Source organism: Rhinopithecus bieti, unplaced genomic scaffold, assembly GCF_001698545.2.
Source record: "Rhinopithecus bieti isolate Rb0 unplaced genomic scaffold, ASM169854v2 scaffold_16834, whole genome shotgun sequence".
Classification (NCBI taxonomy): Eukaryota; Metazoa; Chordata; class Mammalia; order Primates; family Cercopithecidae; genus Rhinopithecus; species Rhinopithecus bieti.
In genome coordinates this window covers 343096-363284 of record NW_016809297.1, presented here as the reverse complement: position 1 = coordinate 363284, position 20189 = coordinate 343096, and the positions used below count along the sequence as shown (strand labels likewise).

The 20189-nt window shown below is 35.6% G+C and overlaps 1 protein-coding gene across 1 annotated transcript in view; it reads left to right on the top strand.

Annotated features, from left to right (window-relative positions):
- Positions 1-8669: 8669 nt before the first annotated feature.
- The window catches only part of LOC108540102 (thrombospondin type-1 domain-containing protein 7A-like), a gene marked incomplete at its 3' end in the record, with an annotated part of 292503 nt that continues 280983 nt past the window's right edge, over positions 8670-20189 (top strand). Inside the window, exon 1 of the mRNA XM_017889082.1 lies at positions 8670-9260. Coding sequence (XP_017744571.1) covers positions 9083-9260 — 178 coding nt within the window. The remainder of the gene's footprint in view (positions 9261-20189) is intronic.

The following is a 20189-nucleotide window of genomic DNA, read 5'->3' as shown; positions in this document are numbered from 1 at the left end:
AAAAAAAAAAAAAAAAAAAAAAAAAAAAAAAGAAAGCATATTTAAAGAAATAATAGCAGAAAATCTTTAAAGCTAGAGAAACTTACAAATATCCAAGTACAAGAATGTGGTACAGGAAGGTCAAAGGTCTCCTATCAGATTAAATATAATCAGGATGACTCCTAAAACATAATCAAACTGTCAAAAATCAAAGATAAAGCATCCTGAAAGCTGCAAAAAAAAACAAAACAAAACAAAACTTATATCAGAGTTCCAATATAACTAGCAAGAGATTTATAAGCAGACAGCTTACACGCCAGGAGGAAGTGGGATAATATATTGAAAGTACCAAAGAAAAAACCTGCTAATCAAGAATACTGTGATTAGAAAATTTATCCTTCAAATGTGAAGTATAGATAAATAATTTAACAGACAAACCAAAGCTGGGGGAGTTCATCACAAACAGACTTGTCCTACAAGAAATTCCAAAGAGAGTTATATAAGTGAAAGAACAGAACACTAAGGAGTAACATAAAAACATCTAAAAGTACAAAATTTTCTGGTAAAATAAATACACAGTCAAATTCAGAATACTCTGATATTGTAACGGTTGTGTGTAAATCATTTATATCTTTAGTATGACAGTTAAAAGACAAAACTATTAGAAAGTAGTAATATCAGCCATAAATTTTAGGACATCAGCATTTTAAAAATACATGAATTTTAGGCCAGGTGCGGTATAGCTCACACTCGTAATCCCAGTACTTTGGGAGGCTGAAGCGGGCAGATCAGGAAGTCAAGAGATTGAGAATATTCTGGCCAACATGGTGAACACCTGTCTCTACTAAAAATACAAAAATTAGCTGGGCACGGTGACATGTGCCTGTAGTCCCAACCACTTGGGAGGCTGAGGCAGGAGAATTGCTTGGACCCGGGAGGCAGAGCTTGCAGTGAGCTGAGATAGTGTCACTGCACTCCAGCCTGGTGACAGAGTGAGACTCCGTCTGAAAAAAAAAAATATATATATATAATATATATTTACACACATGTATATACATATGTATATATACATACATAAATTGTGACAATTTTAAAAAATCAAAATTGGGGGTAGATTAAAAGTATACTTTTTTGTTTGGTTTGGTTTGGTTTACAATCAAAGTTGTTCTCCGCTTGAAAAACATTTTTGTAAACCTGGTAGTTACCACAAACCAACAATTTATAGTAGATGCACTACAAATACAAAGTAAGGAATCAATGAAAATAATTTAACCACAATGGAAGACAGCAAGAGAGGAAGAAGGGAATCAATGATCTATGAAACACCTAGAAAACAATTTTGGCAGTAGTAAGTTCTTACCTATCAAAAGTTGCCTTGAATGTAAATCGATTCAACTTTCCAATCAAAGGGCATAGAATGTTTGAGTGCATAATAGAACAAATCCCAATTACATGAGTCTTAAGAATACACATAGGTTGAGTAAAGAGATGGAAAAGATATTTCTTGCAAATAAAAACAAGAAAAGAGCAGGAGTAACTATACCTGTATCAGATAAAATAGATGTAAAGTCAAAATTGTAAAAAGAAAGAGAAAATGAAGGTTATTATAGAATAATAAAAACCTCAGTTCAACAAGAGGATATAATAGTTGTAAATATATATGCACTCAACATTGGAGCACCTAAATATGTAAATCAAATATTAATATAACTGAGAGAGACTACAATACAATTAAAGTAAGGGCCTTCAGCACCCCACTTTCAGCAATGGACACATTATCCAGACAGAAAATCAATAAGAAAACATTGGACTTAAACTATACTCCAGCCTGAATGGACTTAACAGACATAAACAAAACTTTCCACCCAGTAGGTGCAGAATACATAGTCTTCTCAAGTTCACATGGAGTACTCTCCAAGACAGAACATGTTATGCCAGAAAATGAGTCTTAACAAACTTAAGAAGATTTAAATAATATCAAGTATCTTTTCTGACTACAATGGAATAAAGAGCAAACAATAATATAAAGAACATTAAAATTTTTAAATACATGGAAATTAAACAACACATTCCTGAACAATTGAGTCTATGAAGACATTAGAAGGGAAATTAAAGAAACTTGAGACAAATGAAAATGATAACAGAACACACTAAATCTTATAGGATTTGGCAAAAGTAGTCCTAAGAGGGAAGTTTATAGTTGAGTATAATGTTAGCTATGGGTTTGTCATATATACAACATATATGTGTTTATTGTGTTGAGATATGTTCCTTCTATACCTAATTTGTTGACAGTTTTTATCATGACAGGATGTTGATTTTATCAAATGCTGTTTTCTGTATCTTTTTAGGTGATAATATATTGTTGACCTTCATTTTGTTGAGGTCATATATCACTTTATTGATTTATACATATCGAGCCATCCTTTCATCTCTGAGATAAATCCCACTTGATTGTGGTATATTATTTTAGATATGTGGTTGGAATTAGCTTGCTATTATTTTGTCAAGAATGTTTGAATCTCTGTTTATCAGCAATATTAGTCTGTAGTTTTCTTTTGTTGTTGTGTCTTTGTCTAGTTTGGGTATTAAGATAATGCTATATTCATAGAATGAGTTAGGAACAATGTTTTCATCTTCAATTTTTTGAAAGAGTTTGACAAGAATACCACTAGTAAAAAATGTTTAACAATATTGCTGCTACCTAGTGTCAGGGTCTTTTGATCCCTTCTGTACCATCTGGGATGGGATTCTTCCTTATTGTAAGTCCTGCAGTGAGCAATCCATTCCCCAAACTCTGAAAAGTTCTGAAACAAAATACTGGATATTTTCACCTGATGTTAAAATTAAGGGGTCCAATCATTTGCAGCTGATTTCTTTTTCAAACAGGTTTTTTAATGAATAAAATGGAGAAACAATGAGATTAATTTTATGTTAAACAATTTGAAATTTAAAATTTAAATTTTAAATTTAAAATTGTTCTGCCCTTCCCTTATACATAAAGTTACAAACCACCAAAAGAACCAAACAACCAACTAAACAGTGTTTAAGAAAAAAAAAAAAAAAAAAAGGAAAGAGATGGGAAAGAAAAGAGAGAAGAAATACTAAAGCCAGAATTAGAAAAAAAACAAAAAGTAAAATATATAGTTACTTGTAAAGATAAAAGGTGAAAATTTCTATCTTTTAATATAGGCATACCTCAGAGTTATAGAGAAATCAGTTTCAGACTATTGCAATAAAGCAAACACAATAAAGCAAGTTATGTTAATGTTTTGGTTTCCCTAGGCATATAAAAGTTATGGTTAAGATATACTGTAGTCTATTCAGTATGCAATAGCATTATGTCTAAAAGTATACATAATTTTAAAATACTTTATTGCTAAAAAATGCCTGTGATCATCTGAGCCTTCAGCAAATTGTAGTGTTCTTGCTGGTAGTGGGTGTTGTCTTGATGTCAATGGCTGCTAACTAATCAGGGTGGTGGTTGCTGAAGCTTAAAGTGGTTATGGCAATTTCTTAAAATAAGACAGCAATGAAGTTTGCTACATTGATGGACTCTCTTCCTTTCATGAAAGCTTTCTGTGTAATACGTGATGCTGTTTGATAGCATTTTAACCACAGTAGAACTGCTTTCAAAATTGGAGTCAATCATCTCAAATCCTGCCACTGCTTTATCAACTAAATTTATGTAACATTCTAAATCCTTTGTTGTCATTTAAACACTCTTCGTAGTATCTTCACCTGAAGTAAATTCCATTTCAAGAAACTACCTTATTTGCTCATTCCTAAGAAGCAGCTCTTCATGTGTTCAAGTTTTATCAGGAGACTGAAACAATTGAATCACATCTTTAGATTCCACTTTCAATTCTAGTGCTCTTGCTCTGTACTGACTTCCTCCAGAGAAGTCTTGAACTCCTAGAAGTCATTCATGAGGGTTGAAATCAACTTCTTTCAAACCTGTTAATATTTATATTTTGACCTCTTCCTATAAAACATTAATGCTCTTAAAGGTATCTAGAATGGTGAACCCTTTCTAGAAAGTTTTCAAGTTACTTTGCCCAGATTCATTAGATGAATTATTATCTAAGGAAGCTTAAGCCTTACAAAATATTCCTTAAATAATGACTTGAAAGTCAAAATTACTCCTTGAACCATGGGCTGCAGAGTTAATGTCATATTATCAGGTATGAAAACATTAATATCTCCATTAGAGATCTTATTTTCTGAGCAGTAGATCTCAACAATGGGCTTAAAATATTCAGTAAACCATGCTATAAAGAGATGTGTAGTTATTCAGCTTTATTTTTCCCTTTGTAGAGCACAGGCAGAATAGATTTAGTACATTCTGGAGGGCCCTAGAATTTTCAGATTGGTAAGTGAGCACTGGCTTCAACTTAAAATCACCAGCTGCATTAGACCCTAACAAGAGAGTCAACCTGTCCTTTGAAATTTTGAAGCCAAGCATTGACTTCTCTCTAGCTATTAAAATTTTAAATGGCATATTCTTCTAATAGAAGGCTTTTTTGTTTATGTTGAAAATTGATTGTTTAATGTAGGTACTTTCATCTGTTTGTGTTGAAAATTGTTTAATGTAGCTACTTTCATCAGTGATCTTAGCTACATCTTCTGAATAGCTTGCTACAGCTGCTTCACCGTGCAATTTTGTTATGAACATGGCTTCTTTCCTTAAACTTTATGAAGCAATCTCTGCCAACTTCACACTTTTCTGCAGCTTCCTCATGTCATTTGGTCTTTACAGGTTTAAATAGAGTTGGGACCTTTCTCTGGATTAGCCTTTGGCTTAAAGAAATGTTGTGGCTGATTTGATCTTCTATCTAGATCACTAAAGCTTTCTCCATATCAGCAATAAGGCTGTTTTGCTTCCTTTCATATGTGTGTTTGCTGCAGTAGTACTTTTAATTTCCTCCAAGAACTTTCCTTTGCGTTCAAAACTTGGCTAACTGGTGCAAGAGGCCTAGCTTTTGGCCTATCTTAGCTTTTGAACTGCCTTCCCCAATAAGCTTAACAATTTCAGGCTTTTGATTGAAAATGAGAGACTTGTAATTCTTCTTTTCACCTGAACACTTAGAAGCCATTGTAGGGTTATTAATTAGCCTAATTTCAATATTCATATGTCTCAGGGAACAGGGAGGCCCAAGGAGACAGAGAGATAGGGAAACAGCCTGTCGTGGAAAAGTCAGAATACACAACAACATTCAGTAGTTTGTTATTTTATATGGGCACAGTGTGTGGTGCCCCAAAATAATTGCAACATTAACATCAAATATCACTGATCACAGATCACCATAGCAGATACAATAATAGTGAGAACATTTGAAATTTTATGAAAATTACCAAAATGTGATAGAGACATGAAGTGAGCACTTCATGTGGGAAAAAATTATGTTGATAGACTTGCTCAATGCCAAGTTGTCACAAGCCTTAAATTTGTTGAACAAACAAACAAACAAATATCTGTAAAGCGCAGTAAAATGAGGTGAACCTATAAACTGGTGGGTGGGTGTCAGGGAAGGGGAGGAGAGAAAGAAGCCCAAAATAAATTTTGTCTCATCCAAATCTTGGTCAAGTGTGACACCTAGAGGTTGCACAAATAGAATTCCTTTGGGTATTTTTTATTTTTTAGGATGCAAAATGCATTTATGTGGAGAATTATTTTTAAGCTTTTATTTCAAAATGGACATCTTTAGATACTTTCATATATAGTACTATCAATAAAACTATATTTCTTCACTTTTATTATAATTATAAAACTGATGATGTTAAAAGTTGTTTCCCTTTCCATCAAGGAACTGAAAATTTCATAATTGTTTTAAAATGCTGATACTAATGATTAAAAGTCATTGTCATCAATCTCATGGGTTGTAATATATATTTATATGCTTATGTTCTAATAAAAGAGAAAATATTTATGTGTATAGGTATGTTCACATCCTTACCTCTGGAGTTTAGAAATGATGGCAAAATTAATATAGGCAGAATAAAGACACCTATCACATGCGAGGTGATAAATTTAGAATTTTTTCATTTCTAAATATTAAAAAAATGCTTTGCGCTTGTCATTCATTGGTTTGGAAAACTTTTATAGCACTGGCTCATTAATATTTGAGTAGTTCTCCATGAAAAATGATGAACGATTTACTTCATGGCAGGCTGTACAGATGGTCAATTTAATCTGCATCCTTGAGACTTCTCATGACTAAATTTTGACATCACGTCATTAAACATTTGTGTATTATTATTTATGTCATATTCTAGGAAACAAATATTACTATGTTTTGCTATCTCTTACCATCTATCAGTTTTATTGATAGGATTTATCTACCTAGACACTATACCTTTCACAAAGGAACATGTATCAGAATACATACATCACTTTTGTCTCCTCAGAGACCCATACATTTTTGTCCTCAAGTGCAATAATGACATTGTTATGAACAAATGTGTGGCAGGTGTGGAGACAAATGTTTATATGACTTGGATTCTCTAACCTTGCTCAGAGATGTCTTTGCTGATAATTGTGTGTGTTTGTGTATGTTCTTGTGTGTGTGTAACTCCTAGGCCTTGTGTACATTGAAATTGAAAAAAAGGAAACCAATTATTGGCTATTTTGAAACCCTACTGCAGAACATATCACCATAATTGTGTATCGTAAATGGCAGCAAATTTTAACCTAGAAATTGACCCTGTATAATGCTTGAATTTGTAGCTATGATGTTTACACTCTTGACAAGTTGAGTTATTATTATACCACCATGGGTAAATATAAAGATCAGAATCTTAAAATTTCTTTTGACAATAAGCTATTAAGTATAGTGTGGGATGGCTTTTTGAAGGGCTGGGTAATTACCTTGCACATTAACTTAATTCCTCAGATTCTCTGTCCTCTGTTACATAATGAATTCCCACTTGGTGAATTGACTGGCGCTTCCCACGAATGCGTAGAATGGGTTGCTGTTAGCAGAGTATGTCCAGTTTGAAATCTTTCCTGTGCCAGAGTTAGAGGATTTCAAGGTTCAGGGCACTAACAATAACTGAAAAATATAAGCAGAAAGGATGGGAAAATGATTCCTTGTGGAGTGGACAAGGAAATTTTCCTGAAACGACAGAACCCAGGAAGCAATAGCAGGTCCCTTTTTCTTCTGTGGTTTAACTGCTAAAAGAAGTGATCCTTCAGGGAATCATACATTAGTTAGGATCAGGCTTCCTTTTTATTCCTTATCAACCTATAATCTTTTGATTGTTGCCTGTTTTCACCAGTGAAGAAATAGTAAGCCACACTAGCTTATCTCTCCTAATCACAGACTCACAGAGCTAGGGCTCTCTGAGCTTTTAATTCCTTCTTAGAGGCCTAACAGAGTGGAAAGTAAACAAAGACCAAATTTGCAACCTTCAACTTAGCTAATTTCCTCTGATGTCAGAATACTTAAACAGGCAGGACCTGGGAATTATTTGATCAAACCTGTTTTTAATCTAATGCATGCAGAAGGGCTGTGTCTGGAAGGCTCTGCAAAATGACAAGGGTCCCAAGAGGAACCCTTATGGAAGGTTTCCTCTTTCAGAAACAGTAGCTTCCTCATTTTAAACTCTTGGGTAGCTGTGTTGGAGTAAATTCATAAAAAGTAGTTTTCCTGCTTTTAAAATTTTATTGTATTTGGCTGAAAATTGCTGATGGGATAATAGTTTTCTTTGGCTTTCCATGTGCTGAAATTTTAATGGTTAAATGCCTATTTTAGCTTTACTATGAAGTTAATTAATAATAGAAGATATTATTATTGGCTAAAGGGAGAAGGAGAAAGGGTAAAGCATTATCTGACTTCACACACGTTCTTCTATTACTACTGGTAGAAGAAAATGGAAACACAAAGGACAAAATATGCAAACACATGTGGTTCTTTATTTAGATGGTGACAGGCATTTTGCTACAGTAAGAGTTAAGAAAAATTGGTGTCAGGGAAATTTTAAATGAAGAATTTACTAATTCCAAGATATCCAGACAACATGACTGACTCAGTTTGACCTTTAATTTGACTCACAACTATCTGAATAGAAGTAGCATATTTTTGAGAGAAAGAAGTAGATGAAGGGACAGAACTCTATACCTGAAATATAATTTTAATTTTAAGGGTTTTTTTTTGTACAATTGTATTTATGTAATTAGGTAGCATTGGAAATACTCATTAAATACTAATTCAGTTTTAAATGTTATTAAAAGACAATTTAATTTGTCAGAGTATCAATATTGCTCATATTTTTATTGAGAATAGATTAAGTTGAAAACAACATTTAAAGAAGTGTTTAAGTGCATTTTGACAAGTAAACATTTCTGCTCTAGTGTTTTTACATCTGATCTCAAATACTGCTCCCCACACAAAGTAATTCAGAAGCCATGGCTTAAAAATAGATAATAAACACTGATGCTTTGTGTAAATACGTACTAAGAATAATATGCCACTAGATCTAGCATTTGACTCCTTGGATGACAGTGAATATCAATGCCTGTTATTTGTCATTCTGAAATCTGCCGGGTGATGATTTTTTTTATTGGTGCATCCTTCCAAACATATTTCATCGCACCATGTGCACGGGAGTTCTTTAGGCGGGTATGTCGGAACTGGGTGTCGCCTGGCTGGCCCCTCTCCCCTTTGCTCGCTCCCTTTCTCGCCCTCGCGCTCTCGCCTCCCTCTGCCTCCAGCCCCCTCTGCTCCTTTGGGCTCACGCCCCCCTCCTCCCCTTCCAGCTGGCGGGGGCTGCGCTGCCTCCCAGACCTAGCAGACCTGCTCAGTCAGCTGGGGCCCCCTGAGGACAGTTGCCTCCGGAGCCGCCAGGACCTGCCATTCTGCGCGGAATGGCAGCGGCAGCAGCATCCCCGCCAGAGGCGGTGGCGGCGGCGGCGGCCACGGCCACCACCGCGGACGCTATTGTTCCCTGGTGTTAGACGCACTCTCCCTCCTTCTCATCTGAAGCGAACAATAGCAGGAAAGAGCTTTGCTTTCTGTACTCTTTGGGAAGACGTTCCAAGAGCGGAGAAAAATTCCCTGCCGAGCGTGCTACGGCTCTGGACCCTGGAGTGGCTGCGGGCGGCATGGGGCTGCAAGCCAGGCGCTGGGCGTCCGGGAGCCGGGGCGCTGCGGGGCCGCGCCGGGGCGTCCTGCAGCTGCTGCCGCTGCTGCTGCTCCTGCTGCTGCTGCTCCCGGTTGCCGCCGGCAGGGCTGCGGCACAGGGCGAGGCGGAGGTGCCCACCCTCTATCTGTGGAAGACTGGTAAGTGGGACGGAGTTACCGTTTCCCCATCTTCACATCTGGGGCCACATTAAGGAGCTGATGGGCTTCTGTAGGGACCCCGGTGCTTTTGGATGGCTCGGTTATGCTGGGATCCTAAGGTAAAAAGTATGATTTCTTAGGAAGCAAATAGGTCATGTCCGATACAATTATGAAAGAAAAGCATAACAACTAAGAGGCAACAGTGAGTAGCTGGAATGTTTCTCTCGCAGCTCCGTAATGAGGGCAACGCTGCACTTCCATAATGAAGTGCAATATTTTTAACCTCTGGATTTTCATTCTACTAGGAGTTTCTTAAACACATTTCTAGCAAAGAATAAGCAGAGTTTAGCCTCGGTCTTTATTGTTTAGGCAAGCAATATGCTCGCTGTCACAACATTTGTGGATATAGAGTTGAATTTGTTAACTTTAGCTTTGTGTTATGTGGGACACCCCAGAAACAAGCCAAGTGAGGGCGGTTCCAACAATTAAAGGCGAATGGGGCTCCAGTGAACCTTCCGGAAAGACTGAAAACTCAATTCTTAACTAGTGAATCGCAGGATTTTTAAAGTGTACAACTTTGAGGATGTCTGGATTCAAACTTCCCCTTCCTTCCTTGAGAATTATTTTGCTTTGTTTTTCAACCACCCAACAAAAGCAGCTACTAACTGCCCATCAGTACCCCCTGGCAAAGTGCTTGGAGGTTCTGGCGGGGGCCGTGACAGGCAGGAAAACAACGCAAAGTGAGGCATTACTAACCCATTTTCTGCAGGCTCACTTTCTCTGTCCATTAAAAAACATTGAGAATTCTTTAGCGGACCTGAAACTTCACGTGTTCGTAGGAATAAAATGGGAAAAGATTATCCCTGTTGCTTAGAGCTAGGGGGTAATTTAAGAATAACTCGGTCATGCCAAACATTAAGAGAATGTTGTAGTTGAAAGGGAAAGTATGTATTCGTCATGGGGTTGCAAACAAGTTTCAGGGAGTGGGTCTCTTCCTGCTTCAACCCATCTCTGTACCACTGCTGAAGAGACAGCTCAATTTATTCTACGATTGCATCAATATCGGTATCTGAAATTTTTAAAGAAGTTGCAGCTATCTAGACATTTAGTGAGGAGATTATACAGAAATGTATTTAAAGTCAAAGTACACAATTTGTCTTAGAATATTACATGAAACACATACACATTTTAAAAGCAAGATTATTTTGCTAACACCTTAAGTTTGCAGATCCGTTGAGTAATGAATTCAAATAAAATAAAACTAATTTATTTCAATTTGAAACAAAGAGTTGAAGATCTCTAATTTAGTCTAAGCTAGGGTTTTACTTGTCAAAAACACATTCATAATGACAAACATTACTCAAATTATAATTTACCGTTAAATGGTATCATATGGATGCTTGGGAAGAGCTCCTTAGGTAAGTCAGGGTAAGATAAAATAGTACTTGCCTAGTTGAAATTTATACTAGCAAAGTAATAAGAGCCAAGCAATAATTCAGATGGAAAACAGTCCGACCAACATTCACTGTACAGCATCTGAGGTGTCAATATATGTCATCATAAATGTCATGGAAGGAACACAAGCCAATAAACAGCTTAAAATAGTGGGAAGCTCTCAGAAACAATGGTATGGAGACCTTGATTCCAGTGCCAGTCCCAGCTCTTGCTAGCTATAGGAATTTTGGTAGTTCACTTAACTTTTGACCCTTAGTTTTCTCAACTGCATGTAAATGTGATGACACCTTCTTCTGCCTATCTGCAGTGTGTGAAAATCACATAAGTCATGAAAAAGTGATTGGTAAACTTCAAAGTTGTATGCAAATGTAAGCTAGTATGATGAGGATGTTGAAGATATTTCTTGAATCATGATCCTTGGTTTGGTTAAAAAAAAAAAAATAGTTCATTCAACTGGAAAGCAAAATAATGACTTCTTTATTATTTTTTATCAAAGGGAAAGGAGACTTCAGTATGTTTGTAATGGAGTTGAAAGTAGTTCTCAAAAGAACTAGAAAATATTTAAAGAAAAAGGATATACCATAAATGAAAATTTAGAGGTTACAGAATCACTATGTGCGTATCACTTGATGAAAATAAACAGGCAAGAAGGGAACCAGAAGAGAAAAGAGGTGAGATACTCCAGAATGTCTGTTCCAATAGGGTAAGCTTGGTCTTGGTAAAGAGGATTATAGAGAATCAGATTAATGATGAGATTATTGAATTAAAATGACGTAGTGAAAGTTGTTACACTGGATGAAGATCTGGGACAGGAACTCAAACTGTGTATGTTACTAACATGCTGTAGAACTTTGGTAAAGTCATTAATGACTTTGGTTCTTGGCTATTTTGTAATATTCATTAAATAGATAAAATGATATCTAAGGGCCCATTTGATCCCCAAAGTGCTTCATATATATGAATACATATGTCAGATACATATATTATAAGTACACACATAAATACATACATACAACAAATAAGGGTATATTAAAGTTGACCCTTGAACAACACACAGATTAGGGGTGCTGACCCACATGCACAGTGGAAAATTTATGTATAACTTTTGACCCCTCCAAAACTTAACTACTAATAGCCAACTATTGATCAGAAGCCTTACAGATAACATGAACGGTCAATTAATACATATTTTGTATGTTATATGTATTATATACTATATTCTTACAATAAAGTAAGCTAGAGACAAAGAAATGACATTTGGAAAATCATGAGGAAGAGACAGTATATTTACTATTCATTAAATGGAACTGGATCATCATAAAGGTCTTTATCTTCATTGTCTTCACATTGAATAAGCTGAGGAGGAAGAGGAAGATAGATAAGGGGTTGGTTTTGTTGTTTCAGGAGTGGCAGAGGTGGAAGAAAATCTGCCTGTAAGTTGAACTGCCCAGTTCAAATCATATTGTTCAAGAGCCAACTGTACACATGTGTGTATACATATAATATATTCATATACAATACTAATTACTTATACATTATATGCAATCTTAAATATGTATCTATCTATATATGCTTTATTAATTCAACTCACAACAAAGAGTTATTCCTCAATAACTATGGGACCTAAAATATGTAACCATTGTGGTAAAGGCTGAATGGGATACTGCCATCCCTGCTCTCGAGAAACTCACAATTAACTGTTTTAAAAAAATTATTATTCAACTGATTATAGATTTTAGGAGAAACTCACAATTAAACAATACTATAAATACACAATTACAACATAGCATACCATACACATGAATAGAACATTATAAGAACAGAGAGGTTACTTGACTGATAAAGGAGGTGTGAAGGGTTTCAAAGATAATTTAATATATGATCTGGGTCTTGAAGGATGAGTTGGATTTTGACTGAGGAAGGAGTAGAAGGCCATTCTAAGCAGAGAGAAGAAAGAAAATAAAAATGAAAAGGCACAACAGCATTCCTAGATCTAGAAGTCCCAGTAGTACACTGTACCTCAAGCCCAAGATGTTGGATAGCAATGAAAAGATTTCATGCCAGTTCAGTGAGTTAGGACCAGATTATCAATAAACTTTCAAACAATGGTAAGATACTGGAGTTTAACTTATAAGCAGGTGGTAGCCACTGGAAACTTTGAGAAGAAGAGTGATATTTTGTTTGTCTAGAACGAAGAGAGATGAGTTTAGAAGCTGGAAGGCCAGTGACGTGAGTTGTTGACTGAGAGACAAAGGGGAACAGAACTCTGACAATAGAAGTTATAGTGAAGAGTGAGTAGAAGAGGGCTTGAGGTCACATTGAAGCAACGTTAGCTTAGGTTTAGGGTGCAGGAGATACAGTGCCTTCCAGGGAAAGTAGGAAAACGCCATCAAGGTTTCCATCATGCCTGTAGCCAGTAATGGAAGTACAAGGTACAAAAAAAAGAAGAACAGATTTCTTGGTGTTGTTAAGAAGAATATCAATTTAATTCAGATATACTGAGCTTGAGGTAGCAATGACATATTTAGACTAATATATCTCATGGGAAAATTAGTGAATGGGTGATTCAGTTTAGGAGAAGGAGTTAGGCCAAAGGTGTAAGCATGGAACTCAATAAATGTATATTTCAATCCATGGGAGTGGGAGGGATCATTAAAGCAAGGAAAATATTGAAAAGAAGAGCCAGGATATTTCACAGAGAATATTGAGATATAAAGGGCCACAGTGGGAGAAAATCTAGAGAAACAGGCTAAGAAAATATGATCAGAAAAGGTACAAGGCAAATGACAAGATACACTAGATGAAGAAGGTATTTTATTAAGGAGATTGTGGCAAAAAGTATTTAAAAAATTTAGAAAGGCTAGGGATTCTAAAATATTTTAGAAAATATCAAGTATGTTAACTTGGTAAGATAATTCACAGTGTTTTGGGAAACATTTTAGGTATAGAGATACAAACTTGATTGAATAAAACACAAGAGAGTAGAAAAGATAGTATCAATAAAGTTGAGTAAGTGGTATGTAAGTCTGTCTACTATAGTGTTGTTGTTTTATAAGGAGGAAAACCCCAGAATTTAAGATATTAAAAATTATTTATTAAAATACAAAAGTCTGTTGGGCAGGGTGGCTCACACCTATAATGCCACAACATTTTAGAGGCCAAGGTGGGAGGATTGCTTGAACCTAGGAGTTCAAGTTTACAGTCAACCATGATTACACCATTGTACTCCAGCCTGGGTGACAGAGCAAGATCCTGTCTCTAAAAATTAATTAAATAAATAATATATAAAAGTTAAAAATTTCAGCACTTTTGTATCGCAGTCATTTCAAAGGTAACTTATCTTTGAATAATTGGAAAACATATTTCATACACACAAGAGGCATAGCATTCATATCACTGAAAGATGAATAACTACTGTTACTAATAAGTGTTAACGGCATTTCACTTTTTTTTTTTTTTTTTTTTTTAAGACGGAGTCTCACTGTTTTGCCCAGGTTGGAGGGCAGTGGCATGATCTCGGTTCACTGCAACCATTGCATCCCAGATTCAAGTGATTCTCCTGTCTCAGCCTCCTGAGTAGCTGGGATTACAGGCACCTGGCACCATACTGGGCTAATTTTTGCATTTTTAGTAGAGACTGGGTTTCACCATGTTAGACAGGCTGGTCTCGAACTCTTGAACTCAGGTGATCCGCCCGCCTCAGCCTCCCAAAGTTCTGGGATTACAGGGACATTTGCGCTTTTTATTATTCTAGCATATGAGATTGTTCCTGTAATAATTATGGTTAGTTATATTCACTTGGCAATTCCAAATTAAGAGTGTCAATGAATTAAGCAAAATGCAACTGACTTAACCTTAATAAGACAAAAATATTGAATACATAAACTTCTATCAACTTCTGTCATAGATATATTTTCAAAAATATCTTAATGAATTAATTGAATTTATTTTCATAATGATGAAATTATATTGAAATCCAATAAATATATACATAATAGCCATTATTTAGAATTCAGGTGATAGGGTATTTACAGGTATGTGTTTTCTGTCAAGCAGTATACTCACATTAAACACTTTTGAACTGGATTCATGTAATGCAGGACATTGCCATTTTTGACAGTCACTGTGTCCTTTATACAGTAATTGCATTAAAATTATGCTTTTGTTCTTCAACTTTAGTAAAAACAATGTTATCTTTTTTTAACTTTTGTGTACTTATGCTAATAGTACTTATTACTCTGCATAAAACATACTCTCCAATGTTTAGGGAAATATATCTGTTTTAATTCTACCTATCTTTAATTAACAAAGGAGAGAGGGATATCATTCCAGGTAGTCATAATATCAGGTGGCATTATCCTAGCACAAGTGTTTTGAACTTAAATTGTTCTTACAATTTACTTTTATTCAGAATGTCACATCGTTTTCTCATTTCATGAATGAGAAGGATGGAATAGGGTAGAGAGAGCATGGGTGTCAACATTAATCTGGGGCAACATGGATGGAAAATATTCTATTCATGTTACCTACAAAGTTATTTTGTCTCTCTGAATTTTTTTCCTTCATCTCCAATATGGATTAATGGGATTTCTATAGGGGTTTTCTGAGGTATAAATGTGGTAATGTATGTAATGTACTAGGAGAGTACATGACACATATTAAAAGTTCAGTAAATGATAGTTTTTATTATTGCTATTATTCTGTCAGATGGTACAATAGCTGTTTAAGTTTATGACCTGGAGCAAGCCCAATAATGTGCATTAGCCTTCTCTTAAGGATCTTTTCTTTTCCAGTAAATGCACTAGAAATTACAAATTGATACAGTTAACCAGACTAGTAGATACTCCAGTTTATAAGGGAGACACCATTTTAGAATGGAAAGAACACAGACTTTGAGATCAGACAAACCACTGTTTACATCTTACCTCTACCTGACCGGTTAAATTAGATCAATTATCTGGCTTTGTTTTTCACCTTGGAACAATGACACAAGTTCTGAAGTAAGAAGGCATTTATGAGGTTTTTCAACAGGTAATAAACAGAAAGCATGTACTGCCATGACCTAAACGCGGCAGACATTCAAAAACTGTTAGTTCTCTTACCAATCTTTACCAGTTATTCTCCTAAAAATGATGTAACTTAAAGAAATTTTACTGGTCTAGCATACTTAATCTGTTTTCTGCAACTAAAGGACAGCATGAAAGACAAAAAAGCAAGTATAGAAAGAAATTATTTTATTATAGACATATTTTTTATTAGTTTGTCACTTATGTGTAGACAGCACATACCAAAGACTATAAAAATGTTTTGAGCACCAAATTTAGGGTTACTTATGTAAACAAAACTTATTATACTTCATTTTGTTATTGTGTCTCAGGGGATTTCTCAAAAATTTGATATTTTACATTCTTGAAATTAACATTGTTTCCTATCACTTCTAAATTAAATGCTGTCACAGTATAGTTGCTTGTATTTTACACATTGCTTTGTTTTACTTGGTAAGTGATCATTTAAATACATTTTAAAACCACTGCAGTTTATGTCTGGTCTTTTTTTCTTTTGTAATTTACATAGCACCATCAGTGCTCAGAATTCATTAAAAATATATTGGTTGGCTGGGCGCAGTGGCTCACGCTTGTAATCCCAGCAATTTGGGAGACCGAAGTGGGCGGATACCAAGGTCAGGAGATCGAGACCATCCTGGCTAACACAGTGAAACCCTGTCTCTACTAAAAGGACAAAAAAATAAAAAAAAAAAAAAAAAAAGCCAGGCATGGTAGCAGGCGCCTGTAGTCCCAGCTACTTGGGAGACTGAGGCAGGAGAATGGCGTGAACCTGGGAGATGGAGCTTGCATTGAGCCGAGATCGTGCCACTGCACTCTGCACTCCAGCCTGGGCGACAGAGCAAGACTGTGTCTCAAAAAAAAAAAAAAAAAAAAAAAAAAAAGAAAAGGTATATTTGTTGGTTGGATCAAAAAGTCAAATTCTCAGGGAATTTTAAGAATCTTTAACTGTTTCAATGAAACAGGGGTAACTTAGGTCACTCCTGAAAATTATACACAACTATCTGGTTTGTAAAATGTCGGCAGCCCCCAATCATAACTGAGATTAAGAGTACAATAGGATGGCACATAATCCAGATTTTCTTCTGCCGATTATTACTGTATAGAGGACTAGCCTGATGGTGAGGGGAAGAGATTCTGACTAGGTTATTGGTCAAGTATGATTGTGGTTTTGGTTCTTTTAGGAGGAATTCAAGTTTCTTGACCTCTGATATGAGTTAGAATGAGAATACTGGATAGTGGGGTTTCTTTGTGAAGAGAGGATTGGAAATCCCTCAGTGTAGTGAATGTATAGGACAGGATCCCTTAGAATTAATATAAAGGCACATTAGACTGGCCCTTAATGAAGGAGGCACTGAGCATGTGGCACTTGAGAAAATATATCTTTCCTACTACAAGAGACAGTGTAGACTGTGAAATAGAGATGCCAATGAGTCATAAGGTAGATATCTTTTCTAATTTTTTTCATCAGAACTTTACACTAATAGTTTAAAATGCATTCAAGTGATGACAGCATTAAATGTTGTCACAGTAGAATTGTTTCTGTTTCATGAGTTGTTTTGTTTTTACTTCATAGGTGATCATTTAAATTAGTTTTTTAAAACACTGCTGTTTATATCTTTTAAAACTATGCTGTTTATATCATTTAAATTAGTTTTTTAAAACACTGCTGTTTATATAACACTATGGAAATTTCTTGTCTTTCTTGTCTTGTCTTTCTTTCTTGGTGTACATTGCACAGTTAGTTCTCAGAATTCACTAGTTACTTAGATCAAAAAATCAAATACTCAGGTGGTTCCCATGCATGTAGTTCCTATGTACCTACACAGCAAAAAAGTATATATTAATGGGAAGTGATAAAACTATTAAAAGCATTCCTATATACCAATAAAGACCTAGCTGAGAAAGAAATCAAGAAAACAATCCAATTTACAATAGCTGCAAAAATAAAATACTTACAAATGAATTTAACTAAAGACATATATAATCTCTTCAAGGAAAACTACAAAGCACTGATGAAAGAAATTTTCAATGCCACAAACAAATGGAAAAACATCCCATGCTCATGAATTAGAAGAATTAATATTGTTACAATGACTGTTGTGTCCAAAGAAATCTACAGATTCAATGCAATCTCTATCAAAATACCAATGCCATGTTTCACAGAATTAAAAAAGAATCCTAAAATTCATATGTAGCCATAAAAAAGAACCCAAATAGCCAAAGCAATACTTAGCAAAAAGAACAAAACTAGAGAAGTCACATTACCCAATTTCAAATTATGTTATGAGACTATAGTAACCCAAACAGCATAGTACTAGTATAAAAATAGATGCATAGATCAATGGAATAGAATGGATTACCCAGAAATAAGGCCACATATTTTAAACCAACTGATTTTTGACAAAGCCAACAGAAGCAAACATTGGGGAAAGAACTCTCTTTTCAATAAATGGTGCTGGGAAAATTGAATTTCCATGTGCAGAAGAATGAAGTTAGACCCCTATCTCTCATTGCATACAAAAATCTACCCAAGAGGGATTAACGTCTTAAGCATAAGACTCCTAACTATAACAATACTAAAAGAAAACCTATGGAAAACTCTTCTGTACATTGGTCTAGGCAATCAATTTATGACTGAGACCTCAAAGTCACAGGTAACAAAACTAAAGTAGACAAATGAAACTTAATTAAACTAAAAACCTTCTGCACACCAAAATAAATGATCAACAGAGTGAACAGACAACCTGCAGAGTGGGAGAAAATATTTGCAAACTATTCATCCATCAGGAGACTAACATCTGCAGTATACTAGATATTAGAATATACTGTTTATCAGAATATACTGGAAGAACTTGAACAACTCAGTTTTTAAAAATCACACTAAAAAGTGGGCAATGGACATTAATAGGCATTTTAAAAGAAGACATACAAATGGTTAACAGGTATATAGAAAAGTGCTCGATATCCACTATGCAATTGGTGGGAATGTAAATTAGTACAACATCTATGGAAAACACTATGGAAATTTCTCAAAGAGATAAAAATAGAACTTCCATTCAATCCATCAATCCAACTGCTGGGTATCTACCCAAAGGAAAAAAATAATCAATATATCAAAAGACACCTATACTCATGCTAATCATAGTACTATTCACAATAGCAAAGATATGGAATCAAACTAAGTGTCCATCAACAGAAGAATGGACAATGAAAATGTATGGTGTATATGTATACAATATAATACTATTCAGCCATAAAAAGAATAAAATTATGTGTTTTACAGTAGTGTGGATATAACTGGAGGTCTTTAACTTAAGTGAAACGAGGTAGGCACAGAAAGTCAAGTACCACATCTTCTGATTCATAAGTGGGTGGTAAAAATGTGTACACATAGATATCGAGAGTGGAATGATAGACAAAGGAGATTTGTGAAGGTTAGGAGGTGAGAGGGGGATGGATGATGAGAAATTACCTAATGGGTGCAATGTGCGTTATTTGGATGTTGGATATCCTAAAATTCCTGACTTGATCACTATGCAATCTATGCATGTATCAAAATTGCATATGTACCCTATAAATTTGTTAAAAAAAAAATAGCATATTGGGAAAGGATGAGGGAAACTACGCAATACTTGGAGCAAGGATACCAAAAAGTAAACTATCTATTGTTTCTGATGCATAATTGGACCTAGCCAAAAAGATGCCATTGCATCCTCTGAAATGAAAAGTCCCAGAGAACCTGGCTGCAAGGCTGAGGAAAAATATAAAGATGATCCTGTTGATCTCAGCCTTGATATTGAACGTTGTAAAAAAAACATAAGGAGAGAGATCTTAAACGAAGTAAATCGAGAGAATCAGTGAATTCCCGAGACTCCATCTACTCGAGGGAAAGGTCAGCAGAGAAAACAGAAAACTTATAAAGGATCAAAGAAGCAGAAGAAGTACCGGAGGGTGAGAGGCAGGTCCAGATCCTCCTCCTCTTCCTCCCAGTCATCTCACTCCTACAAAGCAGAAGAGTACATTGACGAGACAGGGAGAACACCACGGGCTTTGAGAAATCGAGACTGGGGACCAAAGACTTTGTGTCCAAGTGAAAGAGGAGGTGGCAGAGCTTGAGGAACCTTTCAATTTCGAGCCAGAGGAAGAGGCTAGGGCAGAGGCAACTACTCTGGCAACGATAACAACAAAGCAACAACAATTTTCAAAAAGAAACCGGGAAGGGGAGTGGGACCCAGAGTACATACCCAAAAGCAAGAAGTATTGCTTGCATGATGACCTCCGGGTCAGCGCCGGTTCATGTTCCGGAAACCAAGCACCAGCCCCAAGTGGGCCCATGACAAGTTCAATGGGGAGGAAGGGGAGATTGAAGACAAGAGTGGGACAGAGAACAGAGAAGAGAAGGACAGTT